This window comes from Phocoena sinus, chromosome 8 (assembly GCF_008692025.1).
Source record: "Phocoena sinus isolate mPhoSin1 chromosome 8, mPhoSin1.pri, whole genome shotgun sequence".
In the NCBI taxonomy this organism is placed as follows: domain Eukaryota; kingdom Metazoa; phylum Chordata; class Mammalia; order Artiodactyla; family Phocoenidae; genus Phocoena; species Phocoena sinus.
The window spans coordinates 104830200-104852802 of NC_045770.1; the positions used below are offsets into that span (position 1 = coordinate 104830200).

The following is a 22603-nucleotide window of genomic DNA, read 5'->3' on the forward strand; positions in this document are numbered from 1 at the left end:
GGCTATTATTAGTACAGTCTCTTGAGTTCCAAGTGAAAAATCAAAAGTTTAATGCCCACTTTATATTTTATTTATTTATTTTCTGTCAGTATTACTCCGCTCTCAACAGAGTCCCAGAGGTTTTAGAATTTTGGGTTGTCCTGAACTTTTAATAAAGACCTTTCAGAAAAGTGTTAATAAAACTTAAAAGGCGAGCAGAGAAGTCCAGTGTATTATGTTTAATTTGGGGGGGATCAAGTATCTATTAATTCTTGTGTTCTCTCCTACTGTACCAGAAGTAAATTAATTTGATTTTCAAATAAGGGTGGATAAACCTCTTCTAGTTGTTAAAGATGTAGTGGCAGTGAGAGACCGAGATTCGGAGCCTGAAGCCTCTGCGTTTTAAAGCTAATGAAAAGTACATGTGTCTCCTGCCTTGCAATGAGGAAAGTGATCTCCTCATTCCACAGTGATGCCCTGTGACCTAGTGAAGGGTTTTGAAAAGGGACTCCCATCTGGGTCTCCTTGACTGGGGAAGACTACCTGACATGGAGCTTTGAAAGGAGGTGGGAACATTTTCAGGAGTTACATGTTCAAAACAATCCTAAAAGTATTGTTTGCCTTATCCTTTTGAGAGATGGCCTCTCTGAAAGAAGATGGGCAGAATATACAGGCATACCTCAGAGATATGGCAGATTTGGTTCCAGACCACTGCGATAAAGCGAATATTGCAGTAAACTGAGTCACATGAATCTTTCTGGTTTTCCAGTGCATATAAAAGTTATGTTTACATTACATGTAGTCTGTTAGTGTACAGTAGCATTATGTCTTTAAAAAAAAGTAGATACCTTAATTAAAGTATACTTTATTGCTAAAAAAATGCTAACCATCATTTGACAGTGCAGGGTTGCTACAAACCTTCAATTTGTAAAACTCAGTAAAGCAAAAGCACAATAAAATGAGTTATGTCTGTATTTAGGATAGTCCCCATGGTTGATCTTTCTCACTCGTTGATCCATGCTGATTTGCCATTTCCTTGACTATGGTAGATCTAAAGGGCAATTATTTTTATTATAATTCAGCTGGAATAATTTCATGCTACTTTTGGGGAGAACTGGAAAGAAGACTAAAGATAGCAACTGATTAGGCCACGTGGAGTAGTAACCTGATTTGTGGACATACCATTTTGGTAGACTACAATGTATGAGACGGGCAAGCTGAGAGTTAATAGTGGGGCAAGTACTCAGTCTCATGTCCTAGACTAGATATACCTTGAGAATGCATCTCTAATCATACTTTCATATATGTAAGGACATAATAAAAACATATAACTTTATCTCATGTCCTGATTTCCTATTATATTCTGTGTTTCATGGCCTTCTGGTTCAGAGTAAAACCACAGTAAAGGCAAGAGTGGTTGGTATGCCTTTGTATCCTAAGAACCCTAAAACAATTTTCTCAATTAAGTATATTGTGTCTTACTAACATTTTACTCTCTGTCTGGAAACTTGTTTTTGATGCTTTCCCACTCAACAAGACAGCTTCTTGATAGTTCTGAATGATCTTTCCAAGTACCTTTTATCTTTAGTGATTATTTCCCAAGACCAACATTTTCTAAGTTGACAGATCCACTTAAGTTCTTGTTCCACATGACAATTTAGGTTTGCAGGCTACTTAGAGAGTGCTTTTCCTGGGCTAATTATTGCAGTGATTGTTTGTTACTCTCTTTCCTTGAAAATTATTATCAGCTTGATTTTTTCATCATTTTTTTCCTGTGTAGGTTCCAAATAAGTTCCGCTATCCATTCTACTATGAGATGTGTTGGTACGTGTTGGAGCGCTATGTGTACTGCATAACCAACCGTTCCCACTTAACTAAGGAATTTCAGAAAGAGTCCCTTAGCATGGGTAAGTGTTCCACCTACATGAACTTTCAAGATACTCTGCAGGACTGAGGGTGAGACTGGGACTATTCTGTAGGCTGTTGCTCAGTAGTTTTGTTTTGTTTTTAATTAATTAATTAACTTATTTATGGTTGCGTGGGGTCTTCATTGCTGCGTTGTGGGCTTTATCTGGTTGAGGCGAGCAGGGGCTACTCTTCGTTGCGGTGCATGGGCTTCTCATTGCGGTGGCTTCTCTTGTTGCGGAGCATGGGTTCTAGGCACTCAGGCTTCAGTAGTTGTGGCACATGGGCTCAGTAGTTGTGGCTTGCAGGCTCTAGAGCGCAGGCTCAGTAGTTGTGGCACACAGGCTTAGTTGCTCCGCAGCATGTGGGATCTTCCCAGACCAGGGCTCGAACCCGTGTCCCCTGCATTGGCAGGCAGATTCTTAACCACTGCGCCACCAGGGAAGTCTAGTAGTTCTGTTTTTATGGTTTGTCTTTTTTACTTACCTACTTAGAAGTACCAAATCCATTCACTGAAGTTGAACACTGGTTACAGCTGATCCTCCTACCCAGATGTGAATTACCAGGGCTAAATGAAATATTCTGGATCTCATCTTTGAGTTGTTAGTACTTAGCTCCTCACGAAAGTAATCAGTTGGAAATTCCCTGGTGGTCCAGTGGTTAGGACTCCGCATGTTCACTGCCATGGCCCAGGTTCAGTCCCTGGTGGGAGACCTAAGATCCTGCAAGCCACACAGCGCAGCCAAAAAAAAGAGAAGAGTAATCAGTTGTCTAAAATGTTTTATTCTGTAAAGAATGGTCTTTGGCACAATAAAAACTAGGATCGTATCATCATAATTACTCTTACTATATTCCAGGCACCAAACTAAGCAGCTTATATACATTGTTATTATTATTAGCTGTGAGGTGTAGCTATTATTATGCATATTTTACAAATGGGGGCATTAAGGTTCGAGGAGATTAAAAAACTTGTTCGTGATCTAAGAGTTAATAAGTGGGAAAGCTACAGCTTAAACCATGTTGGTAAGATTCTAAAATGTATTTTCTTAACCTCTGTGCTTTAATGTTTCCCCAACTTCTATCAAGAGAAATATTTTATTGGATGTCAAGATAGTTTCAGTTATACATTTTTAGGCTATTCCATGCCTTAAAAATAAAGAGGAGCCAACACTGTAGTATCCTGTGGTCATATATTTAATGGAGAGTCTTCAATCCAAGCAAGATACTTTTTGCCTTAGCATTTCTGAAACATGCTCACCAATACATGAAAGCAAGATACAGAATTGTACATACAGCATGATCCTAATTTTGTTTAAAAATACATCAAGTCGGGCTTCCCTGGTGGCACAGTGGTTAAGAATCCGCCTGCCAATGCAGGGGACACAGGTTCGAGCCCTGGTCCGGGAAGATCCCACATGCCACAGAGCAACTAAGCCCGTGTGCCACAACTACTGAGCCTGCGCTCTAGAGCCCACGAGCCACAACTACTGAGCCCATGTGGCACAACTACTGAAGCCTGCGCCCCTAGAGCCGTGCTCTGCAACAAGAGAAGCCACTGCAATGAGATGCCCACGCACCGCAACGAAGAGCAGCCCCCGCTCGCCACAACTAGAGAAAAGCCCGTGCGCAGTGATGAAGATCCAACGCAGCCAAAAATTAATTAATTAATTAATTAATTAAATTATAAGGTTTACAAAAAAAATACATCAAGTCATAGTCATACACATATGTATAGGAAAAGATGGAAAGAAGATACATCACACTGAGTTGTTATCCAAGGGTGGAGAGATATGGGATGACTTATTTACTTCTTTGCACCTTCCTGTATTTTCTAAATTATTAATAGTCAACATGTGTTACTTTCATAATAAAAGATCAGTTAACATTTTAAAATTATTCTTTCATTAAAACTTTTATTTTCACTTTGTTTTGATTATCAAAATCTTTATTTTAAAAAATATTCACTTTGTTTTATTAGCCATGCTGCTAAGATTTCAATTCCAAAGCTTAATTTTATGGTGAAAACTGAACAAAACTACTTTTTAAATATATGTGCTTCATACTATTTTTTTAAAAGATAATGAAATCCCATAATACCCAAATTAAGTTTGAACTTGAAACTAATTTACAGCTATTTTCATAGGTAACTTATTTCTAGCACACAGTTTAAAGACTGCACCCTTCCCAATCTTTTAAAAATCCAGTTGACTGTTACCTCAGTTGTCCTGCTAGCTCAGGATCCTGTTTTTACCTGTAAATGGTTTTCAGCAGTGGACAAATTGGTTGGAATAGGGAAGACCATTTTTAAAATGTGACAGCTTTGTCATTTATAACCTCAAGGCCCCTCCCATACTACCTATTTCTCTTGTTGATCACATGGCCATGTGTCATGTTCTTACTGCATTTTCTCTTCATACTGGCAGATTTGGAGTTAAATGGGTTGGAGTCTGGAAATGGGGATGAGGAAGCAGTAGATCGAGAACCCCGGCGCTTGAGCAGCAGGCGTTCTGTCCTCACTAGCCCTGTAGCCAATGGGGTTAACCTGGATTATGATGGACTGGGCAAAACCTGCCGAAGTCTTCCAAGTCTGAAGAAAACTTTGTCTGGGGACTCATCCTCTGACTCTAGCCGGGGCTCCCACAATGGCCAAGTATGGGATCCCCAGTGTAGCCCCAGAAAGGACCGACAGGTGCATCTGACCCATTTTGAGCTTGAAGGCCTTCGTTGCCTTGTAGATAAATTGGAGTCTCTGCCACTGCACAAGAAATGTGTCCCTACAGGGATAGAAGACGAAGATGCTCTCATTGCTGATGTAAAGGTAAGGGTTGGTTATTTTGCATGACAGCTATTGATCTGGCTAGGGCATTCAGTTTCTGGATTCTGAGAGAAAATTTGGGAGTTTTGGGTAATCTTGGTTCAGCGAGAAAGAAGTTAAGTGTGTGTGTGTGTGTGTGTGTGTGTGTGTTTGGACTATACAGTGTTTCAATTCCTAGAATGAGGTTAGGTCCCTGTTATGAAAATACTAACATTTGTACGTTCAGTTAGGACTTAAATCTAGTCCTAAAAATGCTGATTTCAGGCTGACCCTAAAAAAAGGAAGAGCCTGAGAAAATGTTTGTATTAAGAAATGTTACTTTGAACTTAAGTTACACTAAGATAAAGAGGCCTATTTCAGAGCAAAAGTGGCCAATAACAATCTCTAGCAGTCTTACCCCAAGCAGACTTAGAGGAAAGAAATTGAAATGTTGGGTTATGTTGAGCATGTTTAACATATTTAGCTTCAAATTTATCTAGTATTAAGACTTAAATACATTGGGGCAACTTTTGAGAAGAGTGTCATTTTAAACATAATTCATCCTATTGCTATTTCAAGTTTCTTCTTGTTGTATATTTTTCTTCTTTCTCAATAAGTCTCCAAGCATTAGTAATCTTCAAAGCCCAGCCCAGCCCTCATATATTGGTCTCAAAGAAATGAGCTTATTTTTAAGGAATCCAGATTTGAGCTGTCTGAACTGGAGAGAGTTCTATTAAATCTTTCCTTATACATAAACATTGGGGACTTCCCTGGTGGTCTAGTGGTTAAGACTCTGCGCTGCCACTGCAGGGGGACATGGGTTAGATCCCTGGTCAGAGAACTAAGATCCCACATGCCACCCGGCGCGGACACACACACACACACAAAAGTAACCATTAATATGAACACCAAAAAGTCTTTAAGTCACTGTTTGGAATTATGTCTTGGATGCAGGGCATGGGTATGTGTATTAGAAAGTTAGTTCACCATTTGTAGTAAGTGTTATTTTTCAGACCTGTCATATAGATTGTTTTAAGCCACAGAAGAATTTATAAGGAATAATTTTAGTGACCTCAAGGAAGACGGGCAGAATATCTCATAGTACATCTTTTCCATTCCTGATTCCTGATTCAAGTTTTCCCTTGGCCACCACTAACCAACCAGCTGAGGTGCTCCCTACCTTCTGCCAGATACCTCAGGAAAGAATTCCAAAGACTGGGATAGGACCTAGACTTTTAATTTTTTTAATGTTTTCTTTCTTCGATTGACATTTTAATTATATCTTACTGTTTATGCATCAGTGAAGTGGTAAAAACTTTAAGAGACTAAAAGGGGTGGTACCCTAGTGAGGTTGGTCCTCTCCATAGTGATAGAAGCTACACAGTTGGTTTTTATAGTTTGGTTTTATACAGCTGTTCTAGACGAGGCAGGTGGTTATCATTGTGGCTTGTATTTATGGGAGGAAATAACAAAGTTCCAGGCGGGTGTGGTCCTATATCTGTCATGATTAATGTGCAGCAAAACAAACTTAGCCTACTTTTCCAGATTCACAAACCAGTTCCCACACTCACTTCCCACCCCTGAGTGAACAAAGGGCACTTACATTTTTTCTTTTCCATTGTGATGGGACGTGTATAATTATGTTTTCCTGAGAGTTTGAGTGTAACATCATCTTTTTTTCTACAGAAGGTTCTCCTTTTTTTGGCCGCGCCGCGCGGCTTTCACGATCTCAGTTCCCTGACCAGTGATTGACCCCAGGTCACGGCAGTGGGAGCCTAGAATCCTAACCACTAGGCCACCAGGGAACTCCCCAGAAGTTTCTTTTTTCAGGTAGCTATTCCATCATGGATGCATATAGGAAACATTAAATCATGACTTTGGCGACTTATTAACTTGTATAATTGCCTTTAGAAACCCTAAGAAGAAAGATTTGTAAGTTTATCTCTCACTAATGTTCTTGTGGCCTGGGGAATCTGTATTTCTAATTCATGAAAAAGAAAAATATCTTTTTAATCCTAAAGGATGTCTATAGATGGATTTGATTTCATTGAATCCAGTTGCAGGAAGTCATATTATAATTCACTAACCAGTTGTACAGGTCAAATGTCATGATAGAAATACACAAACTCCCTTAACGTAGTTAAATAAGGATATTTGCAGAGGCAGAGTGGTAGGGGAAAATGTAGAAAGATTTGTGTCAAATATTAAGCAGAGTAAAAGGAGGCAGCAAGAAAGGGAATGATTAAAAAAAAAATAAAAAAAAAATAAAAAAAAAAAATAAAAATAAAAAAAAAATAAAAAAAAAAAAGAAAGGGAATGAGTTAAGAAGAGCCATCTAAAGAGAACTCTTAACACTGTGAAAAGTGTCTAGAGAGAGCTTCCTGTTTATCAGGAATCATGGAGAATCTGGCTGCCATTGCTCACTAAGACAGAGTGGCATAGACACCAGAGCATGAGGAACGAGTGGCCCAGTAGGATGACTGCATAGACCGACAGTGTTTGAATTCTCCCTTCTCTTGTTTACCCAATACCATAGTCAAAATGTAGCTGATAACAGAAGACAAAAGATTTAGAACCCAGTTCTGCAGGTAGTTTCACTTAAGATCAAATGGATTATTCCTACATTTGACCAGTTATATTTAATCTGAGCTTTAGATAACACTGAGTTTATGGCTTAAGTACTTCGAGAATCTAAGCATCACCAAAAAGGAAAAAGCATTGGATTGGGTGGGTGCCGAATCACTGCCACAGCTGGAGACTGCAGTGCTAGAGAACTTGGTGCTGTGGTAGCACAGAAGGCTACACTGCAGCAAAGGACAAAAGCAAGCCCAGAGTTTACCCTTCCTGCAGAGAGAGGGATTGTTTCTTGTTGTAGCCTATATGACTCTCACAAATAACTAGGAGAAGAGATGAGAGGAAAATTGGTGGATATCTCAAGACATCCATAATTACCTATTCCCTGAGAGAAAAGTCAATTTTACTGATGTGGTAAAAGGGCTTTGAAGATTCTAAAATGTTCTGCAGTGTTGAAGAAAGATCATAGAGTATAGAGTTTGAAGGGAATTAGATGAAAAATGAGGCATTAAAAAGTTTTGATTTATTGGCAGAGTTCAGGGGAAAGTAATGAGCATGTGTGAAGTCCTATTTGGGAGGGGTGTGAGTAACCTTGGCTCCTAATCTAAAATTGAGAGGCCGTGTTCTTGAGAAACGTTGAATAAAGAGGCAGGACCTGGAGCAGTATGTATAGTGCAGTCCCATTAATGTAAGAAAAGGTGTCTTTGTTTGTATGTGCATTACAGCGGGGCTGGAGGGGCACATCAACTGCGGACAGTGCGTCATAGCAAGATGGTGGGGGTCGGCTGGAAGACTGAGTTTTTAATCAGACTTTACTGTTCTGTCTGTGCTTACTTTGGTAATAAAGGAGCTCTTAATGTGTGTGTGTGTGTGTGTGTGTGTGTGTGTATTATATAAAGAAGCTTTTAATATATCAATACATTTGGCTGCCCAGCTCACTTAATGAAACAATTTCAGTGTTATTGAATATTTTTCTACTTTCTTATTTTCCCTAAAACCTTTTGATAAGCTTGGCAAACATGTGACTTTTGGGCAGGATACTAGATCTATAAAAGCATGTTTTCTCCTCTGTAAAATAACATCTACCTCAGTGGGGATGTTGTGAAAATTAATGATAATGTTAGTAAAGTACTTAATAAACAGTATCATTATTACAGAAAAAAATTAACTGTTACAGATCTATGAAATTCACTTATTCCACTAATGTGAATAATGCCTGCCTACTCTCTGCCAGGAACCAGGCTTAGAGTTGGTATAAATATGCGAACATACTGTGGACCAAACCCTCAGGGGGCTTACAGTCCAGTGGTGGAGCAGGCATTTTAAGTGGGCTAAGAAAGTAAGTGCCTTCTAGGTTTACAGGTGCTGGGCATGACACTGAGGGGCGGGTGGTCAATTCTGTTCTAAGGGAAGGAGGTGCCAGTCTTTTTAATTTACCAGTTAATAAACTTTCCTGTTAGATGATACAGATTGATTACTACAACATTATCTAAATGATGAAAGCTCTCAATTTATAAATTTGAAATTTTTTCTTTGTGGTACAATTGGCTACTGCTGCTCTGATCTAAGATTCTAACATTTTATTTTGTAACTGTGATGTAAAAATTTACACTAAGCTCCATCCCAGGAGTATGATGGGACTGAAGCAGAGAGTTACGGTTGTGAATAAATACAGAAACACTAATCAGAAATTTCCTTCATCTGACACTTTGGGAGTGATTCACTAATAAAGAGAAGAGCTGATAGAGGACCCAGTGTAATTAGAACTTAGTCCATTAAACCAGATGAGGAGGGAAAAGAAGAACTTGTATAAATAAAACTTCATTTGCAATTTTTACTGACAAGATATTTGTAATAATTCACATATTCTTACTGACTAAAAAGTTTTAAATAACTCAGCTCCAAGGCATATAGGTTAGGTTAAAATAGATACAATTATTTAAAAATATTTTCATTATATTCCTGTATTATATAATGTTATATTCTTATTCTCATCTTTGTTGCCTATCTTTTATTCTGAATTAATAAGAGAAAAAAATTAGGTCTTGTTTAATGTGTGATTTGAAAACTTACCTGGAGTGAGTTTCCTAGTGCCCTGTCTGGTTTTTGTCCTTTTCCGGTGGCCTTTAGAATTTCTGCTTGCTACAACTTGAACTTGTGTTTTGTTTTGTTTTGGAGTAACTTGTTTCTCAAGTATTTGTGCATACTTCATCATCCCTCTAGGTTAGATAACACTAAGACCAAAACAAGCATTTTCCAAGAAGACCTCTCACACCTGTTAAGGAAGGTTTTTCTAACATAATAGGCTAGGGACTTCCGAGGCAGTCCAGTGATTAAGACTAAATTACACAGGGTCTCTGAGTCTTAAGATAAAGTGCAAATGAGGTTTAGGATTAGAATGACCATTCAAACATTTCCAGGAAGAGCTCCACAGAAGAGCACGAAAGTCCCTCCTTTTCCTTGGTAAACTACTGTAAAAATTAAAATATGCAGAGCCCATCATCCAAAGCCCCAGGCCCCAGAGAGCCTATTAGACCATTGCCTGCACCAGAAACTCACTGAAACAACTGTCCTGGAATAAGCTAGAATAAATAAGCATGTTTCCAGTGGTTAAGAGCTAGGTTCTCAGTGGCCTGAGATGTTTATTTCAAAGCAGCTTCTGTCATTTCCAAAAAAGCCAAGTTACATTTATTAGAGTCTAAAAATTACATAAATCTGGCCCCAATATATGGGACACTGTAGCCTGAGAGAGTGCTTATTCTGTCTGAGCTTAACCCTGACCGTGGATCGGTGCGTGGAGAGTGGGTGACATGTGTCACTCGAGTGGCCGTCAGAAGTGGCATGGAGGTGTCTGACAGGATGTGAGGCTGGCTGCTTCATCCAGGGAATATCAAGAAAGAGGCAGGCAGAACAGACAACTGGCATAGGCAGAGGAGATGTGCAGGAGTGCTGGTGCCCTGAGGGCGGGGTAGTCCAAGGGGCAGGGTCCCAGGAGACTGGCAGGTGTGGAGTTGGCAGCTGCACTTCCCCTGGTTCCCTGTGCCTGGTTCCGAGGTAGGAGAGGTAGGAGAGTAAAGCTCCTTGACCTGAGATTGCGCCTCAGCTGGTCTGACTTGGTCACGAGGGAACTGCCAGCAGAGCTGCCCAGGCGGTTCTCTCACTGTGGGAGGCTCCCCGGGTGGTGAGCAGAGGCCGGGATCTGTTGTGGAAGTAGCTGATATTAAACAGGCGTATTGTATTGAATACCTCAGTATTGGTTGAAATGTGTCATTCTGAAGGTTTTTCTGGGAACGTGTGCTGGTTCTGGATTCTGGGCTGGGGGAGGGGCAGGTGAAGCAGGCCGGTTGTTCAGGGAGTGAAGGTAACTCCAGAGGAGCTCAGCTCCGGGGCCTGGCTCAGCTGCAGAGGCTGAACTTCGGGCGACTCGCTGTCTGCCTGAGAGTGGGGAGAGATCGGTGTGTGCAGCCAGTGAGAGCACCGGCTGTGACCATAAGAGGTGACCCTGGGGGGAAGGGTGTGGACCGAGGCAAGGACAAACGCGGGACCAGACTTGGAATGGGTTAAAGCCTTGCCTTTGCTGGCGCCTTCCGAAGTCAGCCAGCGAGAGCCCTGGGGGCCGGCCCTGGGTTCTCCTCTTGCGGTGACGGTGGGAGGGAGAAGGCGGGGCGTGGCCGGCTCACCTCCCCGGCGGGCTCTCCTCCAATCGCCGGGCAGAGAGCGCCTGCCCAGCACACCCCCTCCTGACTCTGCCGCAGGACGCTGGGCCCTCTGCTGGCTTGCTCACTAGAGCTCGGCTCCCCTCCTGCCATCTTCCGTTGCAAAGCATTTCTGGGAGCTGCATGTGGGTGACGCAGCAGCATTGTTCGCAGTCACAGGAAGCCGCGGCTGAGCTGAAGGGCTCGAGAAGGAGCTTAGAGCACTGCACGCCGCTCCCTCTGTGTAACCTGAAGGGGTTAGCCCGACTGTCCTGCCTTAGCTGCTCTGGGAGATTTCAGAATTTTCAAGTAAATTGGGATTTTTCCTAGAGACAGAAAACCTAAGTCCTTCAGCACAACTTCCAATACAGAAAGCAAAACAAAGACGCTGGGGAAACTTCAACCAAGAGCCTCGGCAGCTCCAGAGCGACGAGAAACGCAAGGTCAGGCAGGCGGGCGGCAAACCCTTTCTGGTTCGGGGTGTATGTAACTGTAGGGACTTTGTCTTGGTGAAGAGGCAGAAGAACTGCCTGCCGAGCGAGTCCGGGACAATGCTTAGGTGTTGGTTGTGCCGTCACTGCACTTGTTCCCCTTCTGGTGGGATGTGCTTTCAGATTGGGTCGTTTGGCTTTTGGGAATCTTTTCCCCTTCTCTACTCAGGCGCCCGCGGTTCTCTTCCCCTTCCTGGGCTGTGTCGGGTGTGGGCTTGTGCTTGAACATTCTCTCGAATGCCAGGAGCCTAGATAGGCGTCAGCCTTTCCGCACTCCACCCCCGCTCCCTGTCCCAAACCCCCTCTGGTGAAGGGTGGTGGCTTCTTTATATGGTTTCTTGAAGGGCCTCAGCTGGAGTCTGCCTTTTTTGATGAAGGCAGGACGTGCTTGGTCGTGCTTGGTCGTATGGCCCCGGTGAAATAAGGCTTGGAAGGAAATCTGCATTTCCCTCCACACCCACACAGACCCTAGTAACTGAGTCGTGTATGTGTGAACAGCTGCCCCCCTCCACCCGCCCCGCACCCCAACACAGACACAGTTTCTCCACCTACCCTTCCCTGTCCCCCACAGAAGTCTTGCAGGTGGACTGCTTTTGGTGAATAGTTAGGTTCCTTTTCTACTCTTAAACAATTGCGGATCTTTCTGTGTAGTCTGTTTTGCTGAGAGTGGAAAGTCCCTGTTTGTGGACAGCTCAGTGCTCGCAGGCAGAGGAAATGGGCAGAGTCCTACTCCTCGGCAGTGCGAAGTGGGGGAGGGGAGCCGTGCACTCCCTAGCACACATTTTGAATGGACCTGAATTTTTCACCCTGGGGAGATTAGGAGCCCGTACCAGAGCCTAGTCCCACGTGGCACTGCACCCCGCCTCTTCACCCCCACGCAGTGTGGTGCTAAGAGGAGGCTCCAGAATAGGGTGCCATAGCAACTCGAAGTAAATAAAACGTCTGCAAATGAAATCAGTTTGGGGGAGTGTGAGAGGCATCTGGAGATTTGGCAAAGGGGATCATCGTGGAGGAGCTTCATGGGTATGAGTTAAAGGGTCATTCTGAGTCCCAGCTCTGGATTTGGAGCATGATCCTTAGGTTAAGGATGAAAAAACTTGGTAGAGAAATGCCTCAAGCTTCAAAAAGTCCTGGTCTCTAGGCACAGACCCCACGGGGTTAGGAGAATTATTATTAAAAATGGCCCAGGCATGCTGGCCTGTCCAGGATCAAAGTTTACTTTTCCCTGAAACAGTTAATATCCTGTATACACCTAAAGCAACCAGAAAGAAATTGTGTAACTTGTCTTCTGGATTTGTGTTTTTTTGCAGTTGCCATTGCTTTAGGGCTCATGAGGTCAGATGAGGAGGGATTTCGTTCTGCTAGAAGGTTTGGGACTCAGAAATTTCTGTCTACAACGTAAAAGATTTGTTTCAAAATAGCACTCAACTAGTGTGACTCACTTGAGTGGTAGTTTCTTACTGTAGAATTGTACCTGAAGTCATTCAAACTAGATTGGCTAAAGTCATGGGAACTATTGCCCCTAAGGTAGTTCCTGCTCCCCTTTATGGGAATAAAGGCAAATAACTGTGTGTGTGTCTGTGTGTGTGTGTGTAAGAGAGAGAGAGATTTGAGATTGAGATTTCTGTAATCAGCCTTAGAAGAACACAGCCCGGGGTTGAATCAAGACATTAAGACCCTGCTGTTCATATTATTAATTCAGTATTAGCCAGTCCTTTTTTTTTTGCCACTTCACCAATAACATCTGCAAAATGAAGGCAATATTTAAATACATGATAATACTCGTTAACTGGTGTAGAAGAGTAATGGGGTGAGGTAAAGTTTTACTGTCATATATAGAACTGTGTGACAACACTTGTCACAGTGGTAGCATAAGTGGTTACAGTAAGTACACAAGTATGGGGTTGGAAGCAAAGGTAAATTTGAAGTCTTGATAGTACTGCACTCGTTTGAGTTCTTTTCCATCTTCAGTTAGTTTTGCAGTGAGTCTCTCTCTATATGAAGGGAAAATATAGACAGTTGCCAGCCTGCCCTTCACCTTGGTGCTTAGGGGCACTGAGGCTAAGTCTGGATGCTGTTAGGAGTGGTTGGCTCTTTGTTCACTATGTCCTTTTTTCCCCTCTTCTCTCCTGTCTTACCCTTAGATTTTGCTGGAGGAGCTTGCCAACAGTGATCCCAAGTTAGCCCTCACTGGAGTCCCTATTGTACAGTGGCCGAAAAGGGATAAGGTAAGAAATTATTCTTCAGGCTGCTGAAACATTTTGCTGGCTAACCATTACTGTTCCTGGAAGAAAAAGAACAACTAGAGGCAGACAGCTTTGGTTGCATTAGTGTGAACTGACAGAAAATCATTACTCAGTTCTGTTTTGCCTCTTAAGTCAGGATAATTGGCTATCTTTGGAGGTGACTCTCTTAACAGAACTGTCAAACTAGGAGACCTGCCTCCAGGTTCAGATGCCAAGAATGGATCAGTTCCTATCCTTCTGGCCCAGTGACTCAATTATTTTCATACATCTGATGTAAAACTAGTTAAAATAATTGCATATACATTTAAAAGGCTAGATGTCTATATTGGAGTGAGACCACACTCTCAAGTTTCCCCTTAATTTGGACTTTTCAGTATTGAATTGAAAAGAGAGGAAAGCAGTTACCCATTAGTTAGTAAATTGTCAGTTATGAATTTTCATGCCTCTTCAGTCAGGTCCTGTATAGTTTTTTCCCATATTGTCCTTTGTCAAGGTCAGTGATAGCATTCTGATCCTGGTCGTGAGTCTGGCAAATAAATTAGGCCCTTCTTTGGTTCCCTAGCTAAAACTTGCAGAGCCATCACATTCCAGGAACGTTTAGGCAGAATATAAAGGTGTGTATCTAAAAGATGTCTTTGAAGAACCACTTCCTCCTTCCTAAGTAGTGTCATCCCACTTGGCTCATGCATGGCCACATGGGACTGCCTCAGAACAGCATTTCTGGCCCTGGCTGTTGAGTGTTCTGTGTCAGAAAAGTACTTAAGGCACAGTGGGAAATTAAAGAAGTGGAAGACATAGTCCTTGTTCTTGAAAAGATAACCAGCAGGCTAAAATACAAGTGCTAAAATTATAAACATATACCTTAGAGATTTATTCCGCCCTTACCTATTATTGGAGTGTCTCCTGTGTACCAGGTTGTAGGCTTGGATTTGGAATAATAAAGAACAAGACTGGTCTCACCCTCAAGTAGTTTACTGTCTTCTTCAGGAATGTATTCTGAGTAGTAATATTCAGGATAAGGAAATATTAAAGTGCCCCTGGAATGACTTTGGTACATAGAAAGCTTCAGGGAAGGGTAGCTAAGCAGAGTGAGAGGGATGGGGCTGAAGTAGTCTGAAGGGATTGGCAAACTTTTTCCATAAAGATAATGTGTAGGTAATAAATATAATAAATAAAGATAATTTTTTTAGGTTTTGCAGGCCATACAGTCTGTTGCAGCTTCTCAGTTCTGCCACTGCGCTTGAAAGCACCCATGGACAAAACATAAACAACGGAGCATGGTTTTGTTCCAATAAAATTTTATTTACAAAAACAGGCAGTGGGCGGTTTGCCCTCTGGCCATAGTTTGCCAAGCCGTGTAGTGATCTACCCCCTCCAGTCCTTAAAACTACCTGATATGTTTGACCTCACTGCTTTCTCTTTCTAGCTTAAATTCCCGACCCGGCCAAAGGTGCGGGTTCCTACCATCCCCATCACAAAGCCTCACACTATGAAACCAGCTCCACGGTTAACACCTGTGAGGCCAGCTGCTGCCTCCCCCATAGTGTCAGGAGCCAGGCGGAGACGAGTGCGATGTCGAAAATGCAAAGCCTGTGTGCAAGGAGAGTGTGGTGTCTGCCACTACTGCAGGGACATGAAGAAGTTTGGGGGCCCTGGTCGCATGAAGCAGTCCTGTGTTCTCCGGCAGTGCTTGGCGGTGAGTGATCTGCTGGGTAAAGAATATGGGGGAGGGGGGGTGGTAGCAGGGGACCGAAATACACACAGTGTAGACTTCAGAGTTGGGAAGACAAGGTTTTGCTCTCTTTATGGCTTTCTTCATTTTGTCCCTTTTTTCTCTGGGTTTAGAAAGAAGGTATCTAATATTTAAAAGAATCGAATTTAATCTTTCAGCCTTAGCCAATTTTCAACTGAGGGACCAGCATTTGAAGGGCAAATCACTGCTGTCTGTCCCCTCTTTAAGTGGATTAGAAAGGAAGGACCTGAGAGGCCAAGGACAGGCCAACTGAAAATAAACTGATCTCTTTTCCTCAGCTAGTTGACTCTCCCCATTTTCTTCCTTAGCCATTTTTCCTGCCAAAACCTCTCTTCTCACCACCCGGTCTCTGTGCTCTCTAAGTGTTTACTAGAGAATTACAGGAACCAAATCGTCCATCTTTGGTTAAAGGGAAGCTGAAATGATAAGGATCTAAGCCTGCTCTTTTCTTGGTTTCTGTCTTTGTCCTCTTGTAGCCCAGACTGCCTCACTCAGTCACGTGTTCCCTCTGTGGAGAGGTGGATCAAAATGAGGAGACACAGGACTTTGAGAAGAAACTCATGGAATGCTGTGTCTGCAACGAGATTGTTCATCCTGGCTGCCTCCAGGTGAGGAGAGGCCTAAGGGGCCCATGAGGTCTCCGCTTATAGAATGTCTAAAGATACTGAGTGGAGCAGAGGAAAGTGGAACATCTGTCATGAGAGGCTGGCAGCATCCCTACTGTGGGCCATCAGCTGTGGGTCATGTAGTGGTCTAACATCTGCTCTTGATTCAGTGTCTGTATTCAATGTCAGGCACTGTGCTAGACCCTGAGGATAAACCGGTACACAAAATAGTCCTGGTTCCTACCCTCATGGAGCTTACAGTCTGGCCTCTGGTGGGTATGTTTGGAGTCCCCAGGCCATCGTGGCATAGCCTAGTATGTTTTGGAATGCCTCATGCCTTTAAGTGCCTCTGTTACGTACTTCATTTTATCTCTGGATATTAGTTCCTGAAAGATGGTGAGAGTAATACTGTCAGCTAATATTTAATGTGTGTTCAGTCCGTATCAGGCTCGGTGCACACCCGGAGAGCTTTAAAAAAAAAAAAATAGTAACAGGAATTCCCTGGTGGTCCAGTGGTCAAGACTCCGTACTTTCACTGCCGAGGGTCTGGGTTCAATCCCTGGTCAGGGAACTAACTAAGATCCCGCAAGCCACACAGCACAGCCAAAAAAAAGTAGTTAGAAGGTTCAAAAAAAAGAAGGTTCAGACCTCAACCTCAGAGGTTGAGTCAACTCTTCTGTCATGGACTCTGGGCCCAGGCGTGTTCAAAAGCTCCCCGAGTGATTCTAATGTGCAGCCGGAGTGAAGAAGCACTCTTTTACATATACTCCCTTGTCTAATCTTTAAGACAACCCTGTGAAGTTGGGTCTGACCTGTTTCTTCTTTAAGTTTTCTTTAAATCTAAAGTGCATTGGTGCTGGTACTTTCTTGGTCTTCCTGAAGGTGTCAACTATGTCATGACTGCCACCTGGCTGACAGTGATTATAAGACACTGTTAATTGTGAGAAGCAGCCCAGTTTCAGAAGATTCAAACATGAAAATATGCATCTTAGAGTTGATAAAATAAGGTATTATCTTCATGATGATGACAATGGTTAATACAAAGTGTTTACTACATGCCAGGCATTTTTCTAAACATTTTACATAGTACATAATTCATTTAATCCTTACCACTACCCTGTAAAATGGGTATTGTTATTTATCCTCACTTAACAGTTGAGTCACAGAGACCCCAAACCATAACTAAGTCTTAACCATTATGCCCCGCTGTCAAGATCACACTGGCACTGTTTCTGTGTGTCCAGTTCGTTTTACAAAGTGGCATGAGACCCTCAGGAGAATGTATGTGTCAGGGGAAGAGACCCCAGATTGACCCAGACTCTTGGGAATCTTCTCTTGGAGTCTAAACTTGATCAGGTAACCAAGACTGAGGATGGCCAGTTTCCCACTGTCTGGGAGTGAGGCCAGATGGTTCTCTATCTTTCTCCCCTGTGGACCAGTGTGTTTAAGAGTGGGTAACTCTTCCCAACCATGTGGCTGTGTTATTGTTTGATAAAGGAAACTTAAGAGACAGGTTGGGTTTTGTCTGTTTTTTAAATGAGACAGATTTTTAACATCATTATCTGCCTACAGATGGATGGAGAGGGTTTGCTTAACGAGGAATTGCCAAATTGCTGGGAGTGTCCAAAGTGCTACCAGGAGGACAGCTCAGAGAAAACCCAGGTAAGGGAACTTTCTCCAGTCTCGCACTGTGAGAAGGAAGGAAGCATCAAGCTCAGGATAACGTTTGCCTTTGCATCTTTATTTGCAAGATTATTTTTTATTCTGTTTTGTTTGCTATCTTTTTTTTTCCTTTGGTTAATTATATTTCTTTTGAGTTTTAAATTTTGTGGGTTTTTTTATTATTGAATATTGTTGGGGGTCTTGGAGGTCTGCAAATTCCTGAGGTTCTTTTACACTTCGGGGCCCTTGAAAAAGAGGAGCCACAGCTAGGCTGTTTGAGGAGGGAAATGAGGTGAGCTTGGGCTGCTCATGAGGAATGAAACTTGAGGGGAGGCAGTGACCCGAGTCAGCTGGTAAATACGGTGGTATACTGGAGTTTCCAGTTAGGCAGGTTTACATTTTTGTCATCTTCACCTTTGTGGCAGAAAGCCCTGCCCTCGTGCCCAATTGTGTCCTACAGAGGCCGTCCCTCCTCTGGAGGGGATCAGTGCCATGACCTTGGCCCCAGGCTACTACTGTTGCTGGTCCAGTGGTCACCAGTAATGTCAAAGGACCAAAAAGACGCTGGTTACTCCAGCCAGGACGGCAAGACCTGTTAAGGGCACATACAGAGGAGGCCGTTGGCTTCGTGTCAGTCATCCATGCACTGGTGGATGATTCCAGGTACCCTGCGCAGGAGTAGGGACATGTTTCCTTGTTTTCTTTCTCTTTCTTCCCACTTAGGCACTGAGGTCATTGAATTTTCAGTCTAAATATCTTTGAGGGCAAAGATTTCTGGAGTTGACTAGTGCTAAAGTTCTCCTTATTCCAAGTTCTTATACTAGCAGCAAGTTCTTTTAGTAATAGCTTTTACATGTGTCTTCACTGGTGGTGGTGGGCGCTTGCTATAGCAGATGGACTGGCAGATACTTTGTTTAGTATTACCTTCTAATGCACTGTAAAAGCCAGCACCCAAAAGTTGGTCATTCTCTTCCAACCATAGTGATCTAAGAATATAAGGAGAAAAGGGAGCAGAATTGTTGCATAGGGACACAAAATGTCTCCTTAAAGGAAATCTGAACTACTGCTGTGATACCTAGTGGAGCACACTGGTTAGGCTCCATTGCAGCAGAGCCAGGCGGGCTCCAGGAAGGGACAAGTGACCGGTGAGCACAAGTGGCAGAGGGTGAGGTTGTGCTTTTTTTGTGAGATGTTGGCTTCACCAAACTTGAATTCTTCATTTCCATCCTGAGGAGATTCCTCTGGGAGCAGTGCAGTTTCTCGTTCTCAGCATAATCTCTCACCTGTGGTTGGTCTCCCGGGACAGCGTGGGGCACTGAGTGGAAGAAGCAGCCTGGTAGGGTCGAGCTTAGACCCTGGTAGAGCTAAAAGTCAGTAGTGTTTACTGCTATCACAATCAGCATCCTAGTTCAGATATATATGTAGGCTGCTTTTCTTCCAACAGCAGCATCTCTTGGGTGTTTAAAATGGTCAGATGGCATAGGGGTAGAGTTGTGGCCTCTTTAAAGGATTTCTTTACCCAGGGAATTATAACCAAAAAATTGGGACAAGAGCTGAATAGGGCAGGCTATGGAATCATGCAGCCCAAATTTGGATCCCACTCCTCTGTACTTGGACACAGACCTTTCTGTCACAGGTAGATTTCCCAAGTGACCTATTTCGAGGGTTTTGCTCTGTAATCAGCTTTCTCCAGCACAGACGTGAGCTCAGTTGCTGATCCTGGCAGAGTCTAGATTGCAGACGGAGGAGATGACCACCCTGCAGCAGGTAGAGATCCCTTTCCCCGTAGAAAAGCAGTGGCCTGCCTTCTCGCTAGTCCTCTGAGAGCAACAGTGAGGTTGACCCTGTAAGTGTAGAGGGTTTTGAAGAAATGAGGCACTGATGTGACGTCTGGGGGCCTGTTTTGCAGAAGCGGAAAATGGAAGAGAGCGACGAAGAAGCCGTGCAAGCCAAAGTCCTGCGGCCCCTGCGGAGCTGCGACGAGCCCCTCACGCCCCCACCTCACTCGCCCACCTCCATGCTGCAGCTCATCCACGACCCGGCCTCCCCCCGGGGCGTGGTGACTCGTTCATCCCCTGGGGCCGGCCCCAGCGACCACCACAGTGCCAGCCGCGATGAGCGCTTCAAACGGCGGCAGTTGCTGCGGCTGCAGGCCACAGAGCGCACCATGGTACGGGAAAAGGAGAACAATCCCAGCGGCAAAAAGGAGCTGTCTGAAGTTGAGAAAGCCAAGATCCGGGGATCGTACCTCACTGTCACGCTACAGAGGCCCACCAAAGAGCTCCACGGGACATCCATTGTGCCCAAGCTGCAGGCCATCACGGCCTCCTCTGCCAACCTTCGCCATTCCCCCCGTGTGCTAGTGCAGCACTGCCCAGCCCGAACCCCCCAGCGTGGGGATGAGGAGGGGCTGGGGGGAGAGGAGGAGGAAGAGGAGGAGGAGGAGGAGGAAGATGACAGTGCAGAGGAGGGGGGTGCAGCCAGGCTGAATGGCCGGGGCAGTTGGGCTCAGGATGGAGACGAAAGCTGGATGCAGCGGGAGGTCTGGATGTCTGTCTTCCGCTACCTCAGCCGCAGAGAACTTTGTGAATGTATGCGAGTGTGCAAGACGTGGTATAAATGGTGAGCAGGGATACAGGGATCAGGAATAGGGGTACGGGAGTAGGTGGCAGGTTTCCATATGAGAACAGCATGTGTCTTGGCATCTGGAGGCTTGTCGGGTCCTAAAGGATTAAATCAACCCAGTCTGTTCCCCAGACCGTGGGTCCTGTTAAATATGTGGCCAGTTGTGCCTGCAGGTGTCATTGGGGAAATTTGGCCCTTTGCATCCTCTCCCTGCTACTTTCCCATCTCTCTTTACTGGACTTAAGGATGGATTTGTACATTTGGGCCTGGGGGATGGATTTGTAGTTTGTGCTAAAACTTCAGAGTCATAATCCCCCTACCCCCCAGTCAACTGAACTTGTTATACATTTGTTGAGAGCCTGTGATATGCCAGTCACTCTCCTGGTGCTGGTGACACAGATGACTGCTGTTAAGCCCCTGCCTCAGTTATGTCTCCATCTAACGAGAGAGGTATACATGCTTTTAAAACACTTTGAAGGTGCTCACAGGCTCACAATTTGCCATAGTTTTAATTCTCATCCTCTAAACCTGGATCGGAATTCCTTTCTCCAGCAAGCAGTTCAGTGTTGAAGCTTCCTGAGACTTAGTTGTCCTTCTTAGTGAGACCTGCCATTTCTTCTCAAGTTAAACGTTAAGACAAGGGAGGGGGGGGATCCCTAGAGGTGATAAAGATTTCCACTGGGCATTGTTTTCCTTTAAGCTCCTGGACCCTAGGACATACCCTTTATATCTGGGTCAAATCCCGTTACAGTAGTTTTCAAAGTGTGATGCCTGGACCAGTGACATCACCTGGGACCTTGTTAGAAGTGCAGGTTTTCAGGGCCCATCTCAGACCTACTGAATCAGAACCTCGGGGGCGGGGCCGGGCAATCTGTTTTTAATAAATTCTCCACCAGGGGATTCTGATACACATTAAAGTTTGAGATCCCCTGCTCTATTGTAAGCAGCCTGTTTCTGCCATAGAAGTTTCATGTGCCATTGGTGAAGTTTTTTCAGTCTTTAAATAAAGACTCCATTCTTTGCAAACTTGAGTTTATTTCCCAAATCTCAATTAATATGTGATCTACCCAAATTCTCCTAATATTTCTCTTCGTAGGGCTAGTGGGCCTGCCTGGCTCTATCCCTCAGTTTCCAGGCCAAGCCACATAAGACTCGCATTATGTGCCGTCTCCTCTTCCCCTGCCAGCCAGACTCTGAGCCAGGCTGGGGAGCAGGAACTATAAAATATTAAACAGAAGCCTGCATGTTGCAGTGCTATTTGTGGCCTATGGACTTGTAGATTACAGTGGAAGGGCAGGCCTCTCCCTTTCAGTTCTGGTCTGGACTGGCTAGAAAATGTAAAGATAGCACTGAAACCCAAGGGTGGTAGAGGACTCTCCAGGCCTGATTTTAATAAAGAGCCTCTTTCGACCTGATACAGTAATGGCTCTTTGTGGAGCTCAAGGCAAAATGAACTGTGGATGTGCCACGTAGCGCCCTGTGTCTCAGGCAGCTGGGAGACACTGTGTTGAGGGAGAGAGTAGAGGGAAGCCTAGTAGCTTCCAGCAGTAAGAAGTCAAAAAACTTGTTGACGTTCCCTTATATATACTTTGATGGGAGCCATACCATTTTAATGCAAATGAGGGGTTATAGTACATTGTTTCACTGTGTGTCCCTAACAATTGTGCTGTGTTCTCAGCCCATCCAGAGTAAATCAGGGTGAACTGGTCAAGTAATCCCTATTCTCTGAGGCAAAAAAATGACAGGGCATGATCCTTGTGTGCATGTAGAAGAATCTAGAGAAGGTGAATCCTCCAGGTGCTCTGCTTTTCCCAGAAGCCTCCAGCAGCCTGTGATGAAGTTCCTCTGACAAGGGACATCAGGTATTGACAGCTAGTTCTCTTTCCTTCTGTCACAGGTGCTGCGACAAGAGACTTTGGACAAAAATTGACTTGAGTAGGTGTAAGGCTATTGTACCCCAGGCTCTCAGTGGCATCATCAAGAGGCAGCCAGTTAGCCTCGACCTCAGTTGGACCAACATCTCCAAAAAACAACTTACGTGGCTCGTCAATAGGCTGCCAGGTGAGCAGCCCTGTGCTGTCCTTCCAAGGGCAGGCAGGGAAAGCTGCGTTGTTGGCAGCGCTTCTAAGAATTGCTTTAGGGCAATTTAGGGCAGCAGTCTGTGCCATTGTTGCCTCTCTGCTTAGCAAGACACTTAGCCTGGGCCATCTTAACTGCCAGTCCCCACGGTGCCACTCTGGACTGGCAGGCCAATCACTGCAGTAGACAATGAAG

General features: G+C 44.0%; 1 protein-coding gene across 5 annotated transcripts in view; it reads left to right on the top strand.

Annotated features, from left to right (window-relative positions):
- Window positions 1-22603, top strand: part of KDM2A (lysine demethylase 2A) — a 108160-nt gene that overhangs the window by 80616 nt on the left and 4941 nt on the right. For all 5 annotated transcript variants that reach the window (XR_004351095.1, XM_032640168.1, XM_032640169.1 and 2 more), the window contains 8 exons: window positions 1760-1886; window positions 4308-4702; window positions 13583-13666; window positions 15111-15380; window positions 15914-16045; window positions 17615-17704; window positions 19614-20326; window positions 22227-22390. Coding sequence is in view for 4 of the 5 variants with exons in the window: in XM_032640168.1 (XP_032496059.1) it covers window positions 1760-1886; window positions 4308-4702; window positions 13583-13666; window positions 15111-15380; window positions 15914-16045; window positions 17615-17704; window positions 19614-20326; window positions 22227-22390 (1975 nt within the window). In the remaining variant the exon portion in view is untranslated. The remainder of the gene's footprint in view (window positions 1-1759; window positions 1887-4307; window positions 4703-13582; window positions 13667-15110; window positions 15381-15913; window positions 16046-17614; window positions 17705-19613; window positions 20327-22226; window positions 22391-22603) is intronic.